We start from the raw sequence: 14,235 nt of genomic DNA, 5'->3' as shown, positions 1-14,235 counted from the left end.
AGGTTTCATTATTATCAGTACACATAGTTGTTGGCTTAAAAACATTATTTTTACGTATTTGTTACCAAACAAGATAAATATAAAATAAAATATGCTACACAATATATAAATGGTAAATCACACAAGAGAAAACATATACAATAAGAATAATCTCTCGCTAGCGAATCTCTTGTCCATATATCCATAAATGATGTACCTTATGCTAACCATTTCCTTTGTAATGCAATAAGAGTAGATTTAGTCAATTATCTGTATTGTCTTTGACCCAAATAATCAAAGTATGTGTTTGATGTCCAGTGAACCTCATAAATACGTCTATCTGTTCCTATCCTAACATTAATCGCACTTTATCAGAGAGACGCTATTCGTTAAACAACTTCCTTCACCTTCGATAAGGTTTATTCTGATTACCGTAAGGTCAATCTTAGTCTCTACTCACTCTGAATTTTTTTTCTCCACAAATCTCCCACTGTAAGTGAAGTCGATATTAAGGTCACATATAAGAACAAAGGTACAAAAGACCATTGAAGTTTCACTGAGGAACTCATACGTATGTGGTAGAATGAGGTTAATAAGTGGTGGAATTGGTTGCTGTGACTACATAAGTTATAGATTTGGTTGCTTTGACTATGAAGGTGGTAAGATGAGATTGATATGATTATATAAGTGGAGGGATTGGTTGCTGTAACTACGTAAGTGGTAGAATGGATTGCTGTCACTATGTAAGTGGTAGAATGGATTGCTGTGAGTATGTGAGTGGTAGAATGGATTGCTGTGAGTATGTAAGTGGTAGAATGGATTGCTGTGAGTATGTAAGTGGTAGAATGGATTGCTGTGAGTATGTGAGTGGTAGAATGGATTGCTGTGAGTATGTGAGTGGTAGAATGGATTGCTGTGAGTATGTGAGTGGTAGAATGGATTGCTGTGAGTATGTGAGTGGTAGAATGGATTGCTGTGAGTATGTGAGTGGTAGAATGGATTGCTGTGAGTATGTAAGTGGTAGCATGGGGTTCTGTGACTTCAATTTGTTTCATGAGTAGAGACGTTTACTTGTAGTTGTGGTTGGAATCTAGGAGGTCTTCTTTGGGGTTGAACCATTGTTTCTGCATGATGTTGATAACTTCAGAGGATATACACTCATCTTTATTTCTTTCCGTGTGTTGTTTGTATTTGTAACCATAGCTTTCACTTTGAAGGCAAGAACGTTTCTTCAGATTGACTTCGGCTGTGGTTTTGAAGCTCTTTACTCATACAAACAATTTTTAAATGGGTTCTTCTGCTTCCATTAAGAACTTTGAGGCCACTCTTCTTTCATATGTTGTATCTTTTGGTTTTGTATCGTTTAACAATTTCACCATAGGAATCTATTTGCTCTGAAATGTCTGTGAAATTCGTACGTGTATAAAGTTATAAGCTGCGAGACTGAACAGTCGATAATTCGCTAAACGTTGTAGCACATTTGCTCGTGAAGCCAGGGCGCATACTTATATATGTATGCAATGTAACATCACCGTATTAACACATACGTATTGTTGTTATAGGCTGAATATTTTCTGTGGTATCTCGATAGTTATATAAATTAGGGTTTTGTAAAAATACAACGAACACGATCATCATCTCGATACTGTTATTTTTAAGTTTGTGCTAATGTTTGATGATGGCCTAGCGCGTTAAGGCGTGCGCTTCGTAATCTGAGGGTCGCGGGTTCGCGAAAAAACATGCTCACCCTCTCAGCCGTGGGGGCGTTATAATGTTACGGTCAATCCCACTTTTCGTTGGTAAAAATGTAGCCCACGAGTTGAGATGACTAGCTGCCTTCCCTCTAGTTTTACACTGCTAAATTAGGGACGGCTAGCACAGATAGCCCTCGAGTAGCTCTGTGCGAAATTCCAAACAAACAAAACTAATGTTTGATGACAAAAATGTCACCTGAAGACTAGTTAGTAGAATCAGTATTGTGGTCGAATTTCTAGCAATAACAGGTATATTGAAATAAGTTTCTTGACTTAGAGGGAAAACGTATTTGAAATCGTTTTGTTTTATAGCCGCAAACAGTGTTTGATGAAGTAACAAGTAACTCTTTATAATTTTCCTTTTTTTTCTATTCACAAATGCTTGTTGTACAGAACAAGAGATCGTGTTTCTTTATCATACTAAGTAGGCGTCTTTAAACTGGAACAGTAATACATAAGTGTGATGTACAGATTAAAATCTGTTATCATGATCTTTTTTTTGTCTACAACATTTCGGACAGATTGTTGTGCCGTTCTAACACAGATTTGATGTTTGGATATTGCGATGTTTCGTGTGGTACGTGTGGTTTCGTGTATTTATATATCTGTCACCTGGTGGAACGTAGCTGAGTTTGAAGACTTACAGCGTTAAAATCTGGGATTTGATTCTCACTTTCCTTGTTTATATTCCGTATTTGATGTTTAAAACCGAGGAATCTGAAAGAAGGCAAATACAAAAACCGGTTAGCATGCACGAGCGCGTGTGAACTGGTATCGAATGACAAGTTATCTGACGACGTAATTTTTATTGTGGGGACGATTTGGTTCAAAATATGTAAAAGAAAGTAAATACCTTGAATTTGCTCAATTAGATAATGTTTAAAGAGAAGTTATTGTTGTTATTTCAAATTAAGCACAAAGCTGCACAATGGGCTATCTATGCTCCGCCAACTGCAAGTATCGAAACCTGATGTTTAGATTTATAAGTCCTCAAACGTACCCCTGAACCACCGTGGAGCATGGTAAAACAATTAATAGGACTGCTTGTCTTTCTTAAACGATATAGACCATTATGTTAAAAGCATTTTCTATCCGATTTTTAAATATCTGTTTAATCATTATATATTTCACTAACATTTACAAGGTAATGTACAACTGTATTTATTTAGTTTATTTATGGATTCAATCTAACGTTTGTTAAATCCATGTATTTGAAGTTTTGGTATAAGTTGCTGAGGAACTTTATTAATGTACATTAGGTAAAGTTACTTAAACAAAGCATAATTTTCGCGATTGAGATAAGTTTGTTTGTTTGTTTGTTTGTTTTGAAGTTCGCGCAAAGCTACACGAGAGCTATCTGCGCTAGCCGTCCCTAATTTAGCAGTGTAGGACTAGAGGGAAGGCAGCTAGTCATCACCATCCACTTTTACCAAGGAATAGTGAGATTGATCGTCACATTATAATGCCTCCACGGCTGAAAGAGCGAGCATGTGTGGTGTGACAGGGATTCGAACCCACGACCCTCGGATTATGAGTCGAGTGCCTTAACCACCTGGCCATGCCGGGCCCTTGAGATAAGTACTTTGAGTTAAGTCAGCGACGTATATACCATACTGCTGTTTGAACTAGAATGTTAATCAAATAAGGTACACAGAATTTATGCAATTGGGTAATATGTGTTTTTCAATTTAAATTGTTTTTCATAACTTATGTTTGGGATTATGCTTTTTCCTTTATTTATATAAGCATTTCCTTTCGCAGGGTCGGAATTTTGATATATTTTTTGCAAGTTTTAACATTACAAAATCACGTATTAAGTCAAAATTAATTTAAATTCCGAAAGATTCTCATAACGAGTTCATTTTTTAATATATTATAATTTCCCCTCGCATTGTTACACCGTGTTTTCAGTAAAATCCAAAAGTGACACATAAAATCCGTTTATAATTATTGTTTCTGGCTGCTCAATTACGTTTTGTTTTTCGATATCTTACTTAATGTTCTCAGTATAAGATGACGTATGAAATGTAATACATACTTCCTCTGGAGATGACGTCATGATTCAAACTTGTTTCATGATAGAGTGAAGTATTTTACGCAATCATTTCGTCCCAACAGCGTATGTGTGTATTTTTCTTATAGCAAAGCCACATTGGACTATCTTTTGAGTCCACGGAGGGGAATCGAACCCCTGATTTTCCTAGTAACAGAATGTTCAACTGATCCTTTTATTGTCGTGATAATTTTTACAGGTGATTCAGCCATCAACATGTTAGACCAAACTGATAATTTATCCATGACATTCCAAAGAATTCATGTTTCTAACGAATCCCTCCCAGATGTGGTCCAAACACCATCTTTAAATCCTCATCTTCAATCACGCAACCGGTCTCAGTCTATGAGCGAAAGGGTTCAGGAAGTGGGGTACATTTTGAGGAGAATTAGTAGAGAATTTGAAGAATCTTATGTAAGTACATATACTTCTCAGTTGTAAACCCTAATGTAGTTTGTGTTTATCCAAGTAATATGAAAACTAAACGCTGAAAACAACTTCTATAAGATGTTTAATATCCTCAAAATTTTAATAAATCAAATTGAACTTCGGTAATGAACAGGTGATGTTTGCTCTTATGATATTTTTATTCCGAAACTATTAAATTCGTGATAAAATTTTTATTTTGCAACCTAAGATGAATGATTATGAGAAGAATGATTTTTTATAGATTTTGTTATAAAGAGAAAAATGTTAAAAAGTTTATATTTTCACTCTGCACAGCTGAGAGTGTAGAGTATTTATAGCGGCAAAATACGGTTCGAACTTTAGATATTTCCAACTGTAGTTATTAAAAGCCCCGAGAAATACATACTTGATTTGAGAAATATTCATTCTTTATTTAAGTTTTATTTTCGTTTAATAATCTACAATCAATTACGTATTTAATGCTTAAGATAATGCAACTATTTAAGTGTGTATCTGTGACCAAAATACATTTAAAAATTACATTCTCAGAGTGTTACAACTTAACACCAAGCAATATCACTTAAGCGGGGTAGAATTAGAGATGCAATCATTCTATTAAAATGTGGTTAAATGACACTGAATATTAAAGTCAAATACCATTAACTTCGGTGCATCAGTTTCCGACGCTATATAGTTCTCAGATGATAGCATTTAACAAAATATTAACATATTTATGCTAGACACATTAGCTTAAGAGAACAATGCAACAAAAACGTCTAAATCAAACAGCCATTTCTTTTCTATTTCCGTACTGTACGAAATACTTAGAAACAATATTTGAACTTCCTTCAGACTTCTCGACTTTTTTCTAGGAACAGAAATCGTATTGATTGGTCAGCAAACCACAGCTGTAGACAGAAACCGAGGAAAAACTCCCTCCCAGTTAATGTGTTTTTTATATCGTTCTTTAACTTTTTAATTTCCAGCTTGCTTTCTAGGACACTTCAACAGAAATGGCTGTTGATAAAAGTTCCCTTGATAAGTGTATGTTATTTTTACAGAGCGAAATTGTACAGGAAGGAGAGAATAACCTCATGCCACAATCACGTGCAGATGACGAACAAGCAAGTAGGTGTCAGAGTTCATCGACCAATGACGATCCATTTTCTCTTCAGTGACTTTTATCTCTCACAAGAGTGGTCCTTGTGCAGCTTCCTTTCGCCAGATGAACAGACTCTACAATGAAAGGATATGTTTGTAGTTAATAAGCTATGTGTTTACAAACATATATGATTAAGGAAACAGAGCAGTGTGAGATTTTTTTAACACCTTGTGTTGTAATGTATCGGTTAGTCTCAGAACTGATTTGCTCAAACCAGAAGAAAACATTTCTTATTGTTCAATATTAACTTCTTTTTCTCGTGATGTTGATGTGTAAGTTAAGAAAACATTGAACACGTCGGACTTAAAATATTCATCCGATATCAGAGACATTGAACAATTTGGATATGAGATACTATAATACATGAGGGATTGTAATTTCACAACAGGTGGAGCCGATATTTAAGGATTATATATATATAGAAACATAACGTCGCATCAAACCAAGAATTTACACATATATTAACTTCAGACGGGCATGCATCGAGTTGACGACAAAACTGTCAACTTACAACTCTATCCTCGAGTTGTGAATGAATATCTGTGTAACGCTGTTCTAAAATAATGTCGTGGTTTTTCTGCTGGTGGCGTAACTTGTAAGGGTCTATGAACCAAAGTGTTAATATTGTTTCTCAGAATTCTCTGTCAGGGAAAACATATTTATATGCAAGTGAAGGAATAAGCTAATTTATAAAGCATTATGTGATATCTTATGTCCGCCATGTCCCTTGGTAATTAGGGACAGTTCTCGACACCAGCGGCACCTTAAGCCTTTTTTGTGTACGTTTTCGTCAAGCACACAACTAAAAGATTTTTATTATAATCTTCGTTTGACAGTTCGTCTTCAAAAATTGTTTGATTTAGTCATTCATACGTGTATATCATGTTTCATGGATCTCGTTTTACTAATTTTGTTTTAGCAAGTACATAAATAAACAAGTAATTAGTTTTAAACACGGAACACAACCAAGTGATTTTTTAGTCGCTCATAACATTCCACACTAATTTATTATAATGTGGTAATACATTAAATTTTCGTTTCATTACAAAATTTTGACTGACTTTCCGTAATTTTGTATTTACATTTTAGTTGCTCGTACAGAATATTTGACATGTATCTTTACAAAACGTTACAAGTTTGTTTCTGTCTTTGTTTCAAAAATTAGTTTAGAAGTAGACGTTAGGTTCTTAGAATTCCCAGTGAGATGACTTAGCTCGCTACAGGGACAAGCAAATGTGCTACAAGATTTAGCGAATTACAGTAAAGTTAATTCAAAATAATAATAATAATCGGGGTTAAATGAAAGGCGCGGCATGGCCTAGCGCGTAAGGCGTGCGACTCGTAATCCGAGGGTCGCGAGTTCGCGCCCGCGTCGCGCTAAACATGCTCGCCCTCCCAGCCGTGGGGGGTGTATAATGTTACGATCAATCCCACTATTCGTTGGTAAAGAGTAGCCCAAGAGTTGGCGGTGGGTGGTGATGACTAGCTGCCTTCCCTCTAGTCTTACACTGCTAAATTAGGGACAGATAGCCCTCGAGTAGCTTTGTGCGAAATTTCCAAACAAACAAAAAAAAAAGTTAAATGAAATTAATAATAATGATTATGTATTATTAAGTTTTACCATAATTACGAGTTGTAAACTACTTAACTGAAATTGATGATAGATTAAATTCACTTATTTAATATAGTTCGCACCATAGTATTTCACGAAATTGTTGATATAAAAACGCCCAAACCGGCCTGATGATCCCTGGTATTGGCGAAAGGTCTCCCTGGCACTGAATATGGCAGATCTGGTGCGATTGACATAATACATATTCTTCTTTGGTTTCGCTCATACGTAAGTACTTTGAGTTAGTAATCGTATCAAGAATACACAGTTCCTAGTCATCACAAGTGCAAACTGTAAATGACGTGATTACTGACTTGTTTTATTGTGTGACATATAGTGTGAAAATGTATCTCTTAGTTTCATTCATGTTTTGTCTACAGCTGAATCTTCATTCTTACTGAACTTAAACAATGGAAGTAAATGACTGAAAATTAGAAAATACAGTCGTTGATTAAAAAAGTTGTTAGGCCTACGATTTGTATATCTTCAAAACAAGCTGAACTATATAACGTTTTTATGATTTTTAGTCTTAAACGTTTTAGTACTACCGAGCAGTTTAATGTTTCTATACATTAAGCTACATATAAGTAAGTTTTTTATTTTCTGTAAAGAAATTTTTTATAGTCTGATAAAGTTGAAATATATGTATATATATATATATATCAGAAATAAAATGTTATTTATTCAATAGTAGCAATGAAAGAGCAGAGAGAGAATTTCTACTGAGAGAACAAACGTACCTCACGATATAAAGTTGAAAATAATCAGCTATATTTTTTAATACAACCAAGTTTCTTATATTAAACTTGAACTAAAAATGAAGAGATGGATTTTTTGGGTAACTTGAAGTATTAGTTAAAAGTAAGGCTTTTAGAAATATAGCAACTGTCAATTGTATTTTTCATAGAAGTTGAAAAGACATTCAGAGAAATAAAGATCTGGTATTTACTGTTTTTTTCGATTTATTTTGGAATTATTTTTAAACTGAAGACAACACTGAGTTAAACTGTTCTGTAGAATAGCTTATGCTGAATAAATGCAATATAATTGAGGAATTTTATTTTAGGAGTTACTACAATTGTGTGCAAACAATTTATAGCTTAAGATATTTCTAACTGAAAATATCAACTTAAAAGATATATTTACGTATATGTGCTCGTATGTGTTTTTTGTGTGTAGAAGTTTAATGCATAATATTAGAAAAGTGTGCAAGAATGCGATATTTGAAACGTAACATTATGAACAGGAGACACGGGACATTCCATTTCACTCTTTAGAGTCGTCGTACATGAAATGCTCACCTGATGTCAAGGTATCCGTACCACGCACTGTATTAAACGTCATTTTCATTTGGCCTTGAACCCACGTATGTTTCTATAGACTTCTTTGCTCGCTTGAGCCTCCATTACTGGTATTCAGGGAATAAACTTTTAATGTCGAACTAATAGCCCGATTGCATGTTCATTCAACCCTGATTTTTTTTTTTTTTAGGAGAAGGTACCACAGTTTTAAATTTTAACGAACGGTGTCAGACAAACATACAACTTTGTGTAAATATAGGTAGATATATGAATATTTCGTATACATATATTTGTGTACGTGTTTGTGCGTATGTGTAAACAAAGCCTGAAAAAGCAGTAAATGATAATCTTATTTAAATTTCATAAACCTAAGAAAACAACATCGACTCGAGTATATATCATGAGAACATACGTTAGTCTTAATATGAGGTTTTTATACATTTCTGTACATTATGTATATAAATTCTCAGATACAATCATTGCCTTATAGAAATAAACAACGTGTCGAAAATGTGACTGTACAATTAAATTTCGCGAAAACTCTCAAGATTATCTTGGGAACTGCTTATCTTTATTAAATTAAGTTACTCAACCTAAAGGCTGCCGCAAATAATTCCAGTATTCGTTTTTTGATAAAGCGTAACTGAAATAATCAACACGAAACCTCAAGAGAAAAGGGATTAGAGTTACTAGTTCTTGTTATGACGTTCAGTGCTTTAAACTAAAGATTTTCTTCAATTAATATTTTAACTTTCCCTTCAACGCAACAAGGAAAGAGATCCAAGAACCTGAAATAAAATCACCAAGATTTGTTGCAACGTAAAAAGTTAATTCAGTTTTGGTTGTCAGATACAAGTTCAGATTTTTAAAAGTTTCGACTAAAATCTCCTTTCACTAGCTATAAACGTTTATGTTGGTACTAAAGTTTATCAGTAAACCGGAGCGACATGACAACTTTAAAACCAAAGAGCCATTTTGCATAAAAATAAAGTGAGCGATCTTTTCCACTGAAAAGAGTTATCGCAATGAGAGAATAATAATCTTAGATACGACTCATAAGATGCAATTGCTCATGTTATACACTATATAGGCTTAATTAATGGTTATCATACCAATGGCAGAGCGAGTATCTTATGTAAAACCTAGGTTTATTGGTTGGACGTCAAAGCTCGTGATACTTAATCATGGATGAGCGACTTACTGGTATGTGTGCGCACTGAAACACTTTTCCATAGCAATAAAATCGGTTGTGCTTATTCCGTACGAAACACTAAACAAGGCAGACGCAGAATATATCAGATTTACAGCGAGTATGATTGAAACTGATAAACAGTAATGCCTACTAAAGGTTTTAGCTATTCGTGACTTCCACTGATGGATGTTTTTAACCAGTGAAAACTTATTTTAAAAGTAATGTTTATTAAGACTATGATCTTGAAGATTGACCACTTTAACCATTTTAAACATGTTGAAAATATGAATTTGTAGTTTGTTTTTTTGTGGGACAAAATTAGCTGTTTCTATGAAGTGAGAAGTAAATAAATTAAGTGGTACCCTCAAACCCAGTATTCTCTTACTCTCAATATCAGAATAAGAATTTTTCATCTTATATGCAAGTTGGATACCTCTAGGGTTTAGATATAGTTGTCTCTAATTTTGAAATATTCTTAGAGTGCGTGTATTTCTGTATGCGTTTTATTATAGCAAAGCCACAACGGGTTATCTGCTGAGCCCACCGAAGGAAATCGAACCCCTAATTTTAGCGTTGTAAATCCGTAGATTTACCGCTGTACTAGTGGGGGACATATTCCTAGGAAATGAAAATGGCGTACAACGAGAAAAAATATTACCATTGCGAGGAAACTTAATAAACATATTTGTTAGATATACTTCGTTGATTAAATCTATAATTATTTTAAAAGTAAAGAAATTTAACACAATGCTCGAAATATAATGTCTTTAATGGCAATCAGTCCACGAAAGACATTTTGACGAAAGCCGTCAACGTACAACATGAAATACTTGTTGGTGTAAAAAAAGAATCACAGTCTGTGTTCATGTGAAACAATTACCTTGTAACAATAAAAACAGTTCTTTGTTCTATAAATACATATATGTAATTTTTGCAACACTAGTCATGATTTGAAACGCCTTCTCTCCATTTCAGAGTTTTGTAATCGAAGTAAAAAAGCGTTAAAAGCGATCGTTTGAACACCTTGTTTTTTATAGGCAGTAAAAACGGCATGCGTTACAGCTTTTTCTCTTTTTTTGTCGTTTGAGACTGGTAGCAATTCAACACGAAAGTTTAAGTTTAGAACTCATGAAGTATATCTTCACTCTAACGAAAAATTTGTAATAAATATCTACAATACAGAAAGTGTTGATTTTTAGCTTTACCCGATAGCTAAAACATGCAGTCAAGAATAGCTGGATAATAATAAGTTTGTGATAAGCTATTTTAACATTTATCGAACGAAAACTGCCCACCAGGATTTGATTTTTTTTTTATTGGTGTCGGTAGAAGTTTGTATGCAAAGAAAATAATATATTGAAAATGTTCAAATACTATATGAATATTACAGGCATGTCACACAAAGTTGTAAGACTAATAACTTTAGATACAATTGATATTTAAGAGGCAATTCAACTTGTTCCTTAAAATGTAATAGGCAGGTCAACTCTTCTTAATATTTAATAGGTAACCCAACGCTCTTTTCACAGATAACTCAATTTTTTCTTCTTGCCTGTTTTAAAATCACGATTGGATTTTTCAAATAATAATTCTATAATTTAACTTGATAATATATGTTTTTGAGTAACTGACATGCTTATTTCAGAGAAAAATCTCCTTGTTCCCGATAAAAAATAAGCATTCTTAAAGTAGATAACGTATGATAATAAACACACACATATTCTTAAAGTAGATAACGTATGATAATAAACACACACATATTCTTAAAGTAGATAACGTATGAGAATAAACACAATATTCTTAAAGTAGATAACGTATGATTATAAACACACACATATTCTTAAAGTAGATAATGTATGATAATAAAAACACATATATTCTTAAAGTAGATAACGTATGAGAATAAATACATATATTCTTAAAGTAGATAACGTATGATCTTCCCTTGTGGACTTATTTTTAAAGAAGCCTGAGTCATCTCGATCCACTTACTGAACGTATAAAGCAACATGTTGTTGTCTGTACACCCAAAGGTTGGTGTCCCAAACAGTGGTTTGCTACACTTTAATGAAAAAAAAACAAATAAAAACGCCCTCTGTATTTGGAAGTAGTAGATACGTTATAAAAATCAAATTTAACTACTTCGTCCCATTAGAATAATCCAAGATTTGTAGTGTTGACTCACTGTCTTCTCTCCAGTGTCTCGGATTCGAATCATAGGAAGAAAACAAAAACTATAAGATTTAAAGCTAGATACTTCAAAATAATAATAACCACAAATAGGGAACTAGATACCTATACGGAGTAAAAATGTGCCCTTAGTTCACATCAAAATTATCCTTCAGAATCAACAAATTGCAGGCTTAGATTCTATTTCGATTACTTTTGTTGTTTCAGTCATAAATTCCTGTTAAGTAGTCTGGTAATTTAATGGTTACTTGAAAGTTAAGTGGTAAAGTAATAGATTATTAAATATGAATTTAGTGTCATTTTGATAAAGTTATACCTGTTTTTAGGATCCAAAAAAAAACTCATAAGAGTTTTATGAGTCTTTTAGTCATCATTAATGCTTAGATTTGCGTTTGAAAACAAGCATAATGATAGAGCCCAGTATTTCAAAGCTGTTAATTCTGGTTAGAATTAATGAACTACTAAAAATATTCCCCGAACGTTAAGTAAATTATTGGGTGTGTTATAACAGTGGCAGTCAATTCCTTAGCGTAGAAAATGGGTGACAGGGTGTTGCCTACTAGCTACCTTCCTTCTGGTTAGTAATTCAAAACTAGAAATGGCAGTCCAAATAGCTTTGCCAAAATTATAAAAATAGAGATACAAAAATTTTTTACCCAAGAATAATAGAAGATCCGACTTTAAATTATTGTCACATATCTAAAACATGAAATATGTTACACGAAACTTAACAGAAAATTAAGTATGGCATGAAACTCTTTCAAACCCCACTTGAAGTCAACGCAAAGAATTTCAAACGTTGATGCTTTGCAGATCATTTAACAAGTTAAGATATACTAGATTAGTTGCTATTACATCTCAGATACTTCGAAGTTTTATCACTCTTGGCCAATATATATTTACCGATATAAGTTAAAATATAGCCATGCAGAATAATTCTATTTCATGAGTTACCTATTCCGCCCATCGAAAGCTCAGATTTTTGTTATGATAGAAAGATTACTTCTTGATGACGAGAAACCCACTTGAAATAAAAATGTCTCTCAGAACGGATGGTATGGGTATTAGCACATTTACTAATAAAGCAGAGAACGACGTTTCGACTTTCCAAGGTCATCTTGAGGTTAACAAAGAGAGACTTTGCAATTGACCATTGCCGACAACAATTAAAACGAAAATTAAACCAATATAAAGGTTTTGTTTGTTTGTTTTAGAATTTCGCACAAAGCTACTCGAGGGCTATCTGTGCTAGCCGTCCGTAATTTAGCAGTGTAAGACTAGAGGGAAGGCAGCTAGTCATCACCACCCACCGCCAACTCTTGGGCTACTCTTTTACCAACGAATAGTGGGATTGACCGTCACATTTTAACGCCCCCACAGCTGAAAGGGCGAGCATGTTTGGCGCGAACCCGCGACCCTCAGATTACGACGCACACGCCTTAACGCGCTAGGCCATGCCAGGCCCCCAATATAAAGGAACACCTATACTAATTAATAACCTAACATCCAGCTGCAGCGCCCCCTACAATCCCGTCTCCGTTTATTCTCTCATCCTTAAGACATGTGATTGACAACTGTCAGTTGCAAATGCTCTCTTTGCTAAGCTGAAGATGATCTAAGAAGGTCGAAACGTTGTTCTCTGCTTTATTAGTAAACGAGAGAAGGATTACTTTACTGAGTAATTGAGCTTGTTTTTGCTCTGACGTTTGCTTTATTATAAAAGGTAATAAGCTATGACAAGTCTTTCTTTTGTGTTTCATTGACCACCTTAATGTGTAAAGCAAGCTGAAAGCCGTTTGAATGTACACTAACTATTGTTAAATCTGGTGAGATGAGAAATGTGGTCTTTATATTGACAGTATCAACTGTTTGTGGAATTGCAATTAGTTTGTTCATATGTCTGTTGTTCTCTGTTTTATTAGTGAAAGAGAGAAGGATTACTTTGCTGAATCGTTCAATAGAAATTATCATACGAAACTTTTACCTGTGTGTGCTGAAAATGGATGCTCACTTGCTCCTACGTGGAAGGTTTGTCTATATATGTATTGTTATTGTTAAGGTAATGAGAACGAGAGTATGTTGTTGTTCCTCATTGTTTTTATATATACTAAGAGGTTAACTTTGAGATATTGTAGACATTATTACTAATATATATATATATTATACAAAACTAATTCTAAGGGAGCGTCTGGTCTGGCAAAATGTTTTACAAAAGATACCTACATTAAAATATAGAGTTCTTATATATTGACGCCCGGCATGTTCAGGTGGTTAGGGCACTCGACTCGCAGTGTGAAGGTCGTGGGTTTGCATTCACACCACACCAAACATGTTCGCCCTTTCAGCCGTGGATACGTTATAAGGTTACAGTCAATTCCACCATTTGTTGGCAAAAAAGAGTAGTTAAGAGTTGACGGTGGGTGGTGATGACCCTTTTTGCCAGTCTTAAGCTGCTAAATCAGGGACGGCTAGCGCAAATAGTCCTCGTGTAGCTTTGCATGAAATTCAAAACAAACAACGAAATCTTTCTCTTCTCTGTTATGGGCAATTTTCTGTCCGTTTCAAACAGAAATGACAAATAAAT

General features: G+C 34.1%; 1 protein-coding gene across 2 annotated transcripts in view; it reads left to right on the top strand.

The window, feature by feature from the left end:
- LOC143252099 (uncharacterized) overlaps nucleotides 1-7,922 on the top strand; it is a 41,435-nt gene extending 33,513 nt beyond the window's left edge. For both annotated transcript variants that reach the window (XM_076503722.1, XM_076503730.1), the window contains exons 3-4: nucleotides 3,986-4,200; nucleotides 5,256-7,922. In XM_076503722.1, the coding sequence (XP_076359837.1) occupies nucleotides 3,986-4,200; nucleotides 5,256-5,372 (332 nt within the window). In that variant the 3' untranslated portion in view covers nucleotides 5,373-7,922. The remainder of the gene's footprint in view (nucleotides 1-3,985; nucleotides 4,201-5,255) is intronic.
- The last annotated feature ends 6,313 nt before the right edge of the window (nucleotides 7,923-14,235 follow it).

The sequence above is a fragment of the Tachypleus tridentatus genome, chromosome 1 (genome assembly GCF_004210375.1).
Source record: "Tachypleus tridentatus isolate NWPU-2018 chromosome 1, ASM421037v1, whole genome shotgun sequence".
Lineage (NCBI taxonomy): Eukaryota > Metazoa > Arthropoda > Merostomata > Xiphosura > Limulidae > Tachypleus > Tachypleus tridentatus.
This window is presented reverse-complemented; position numbering and strand designations above follow the sequence as displayed.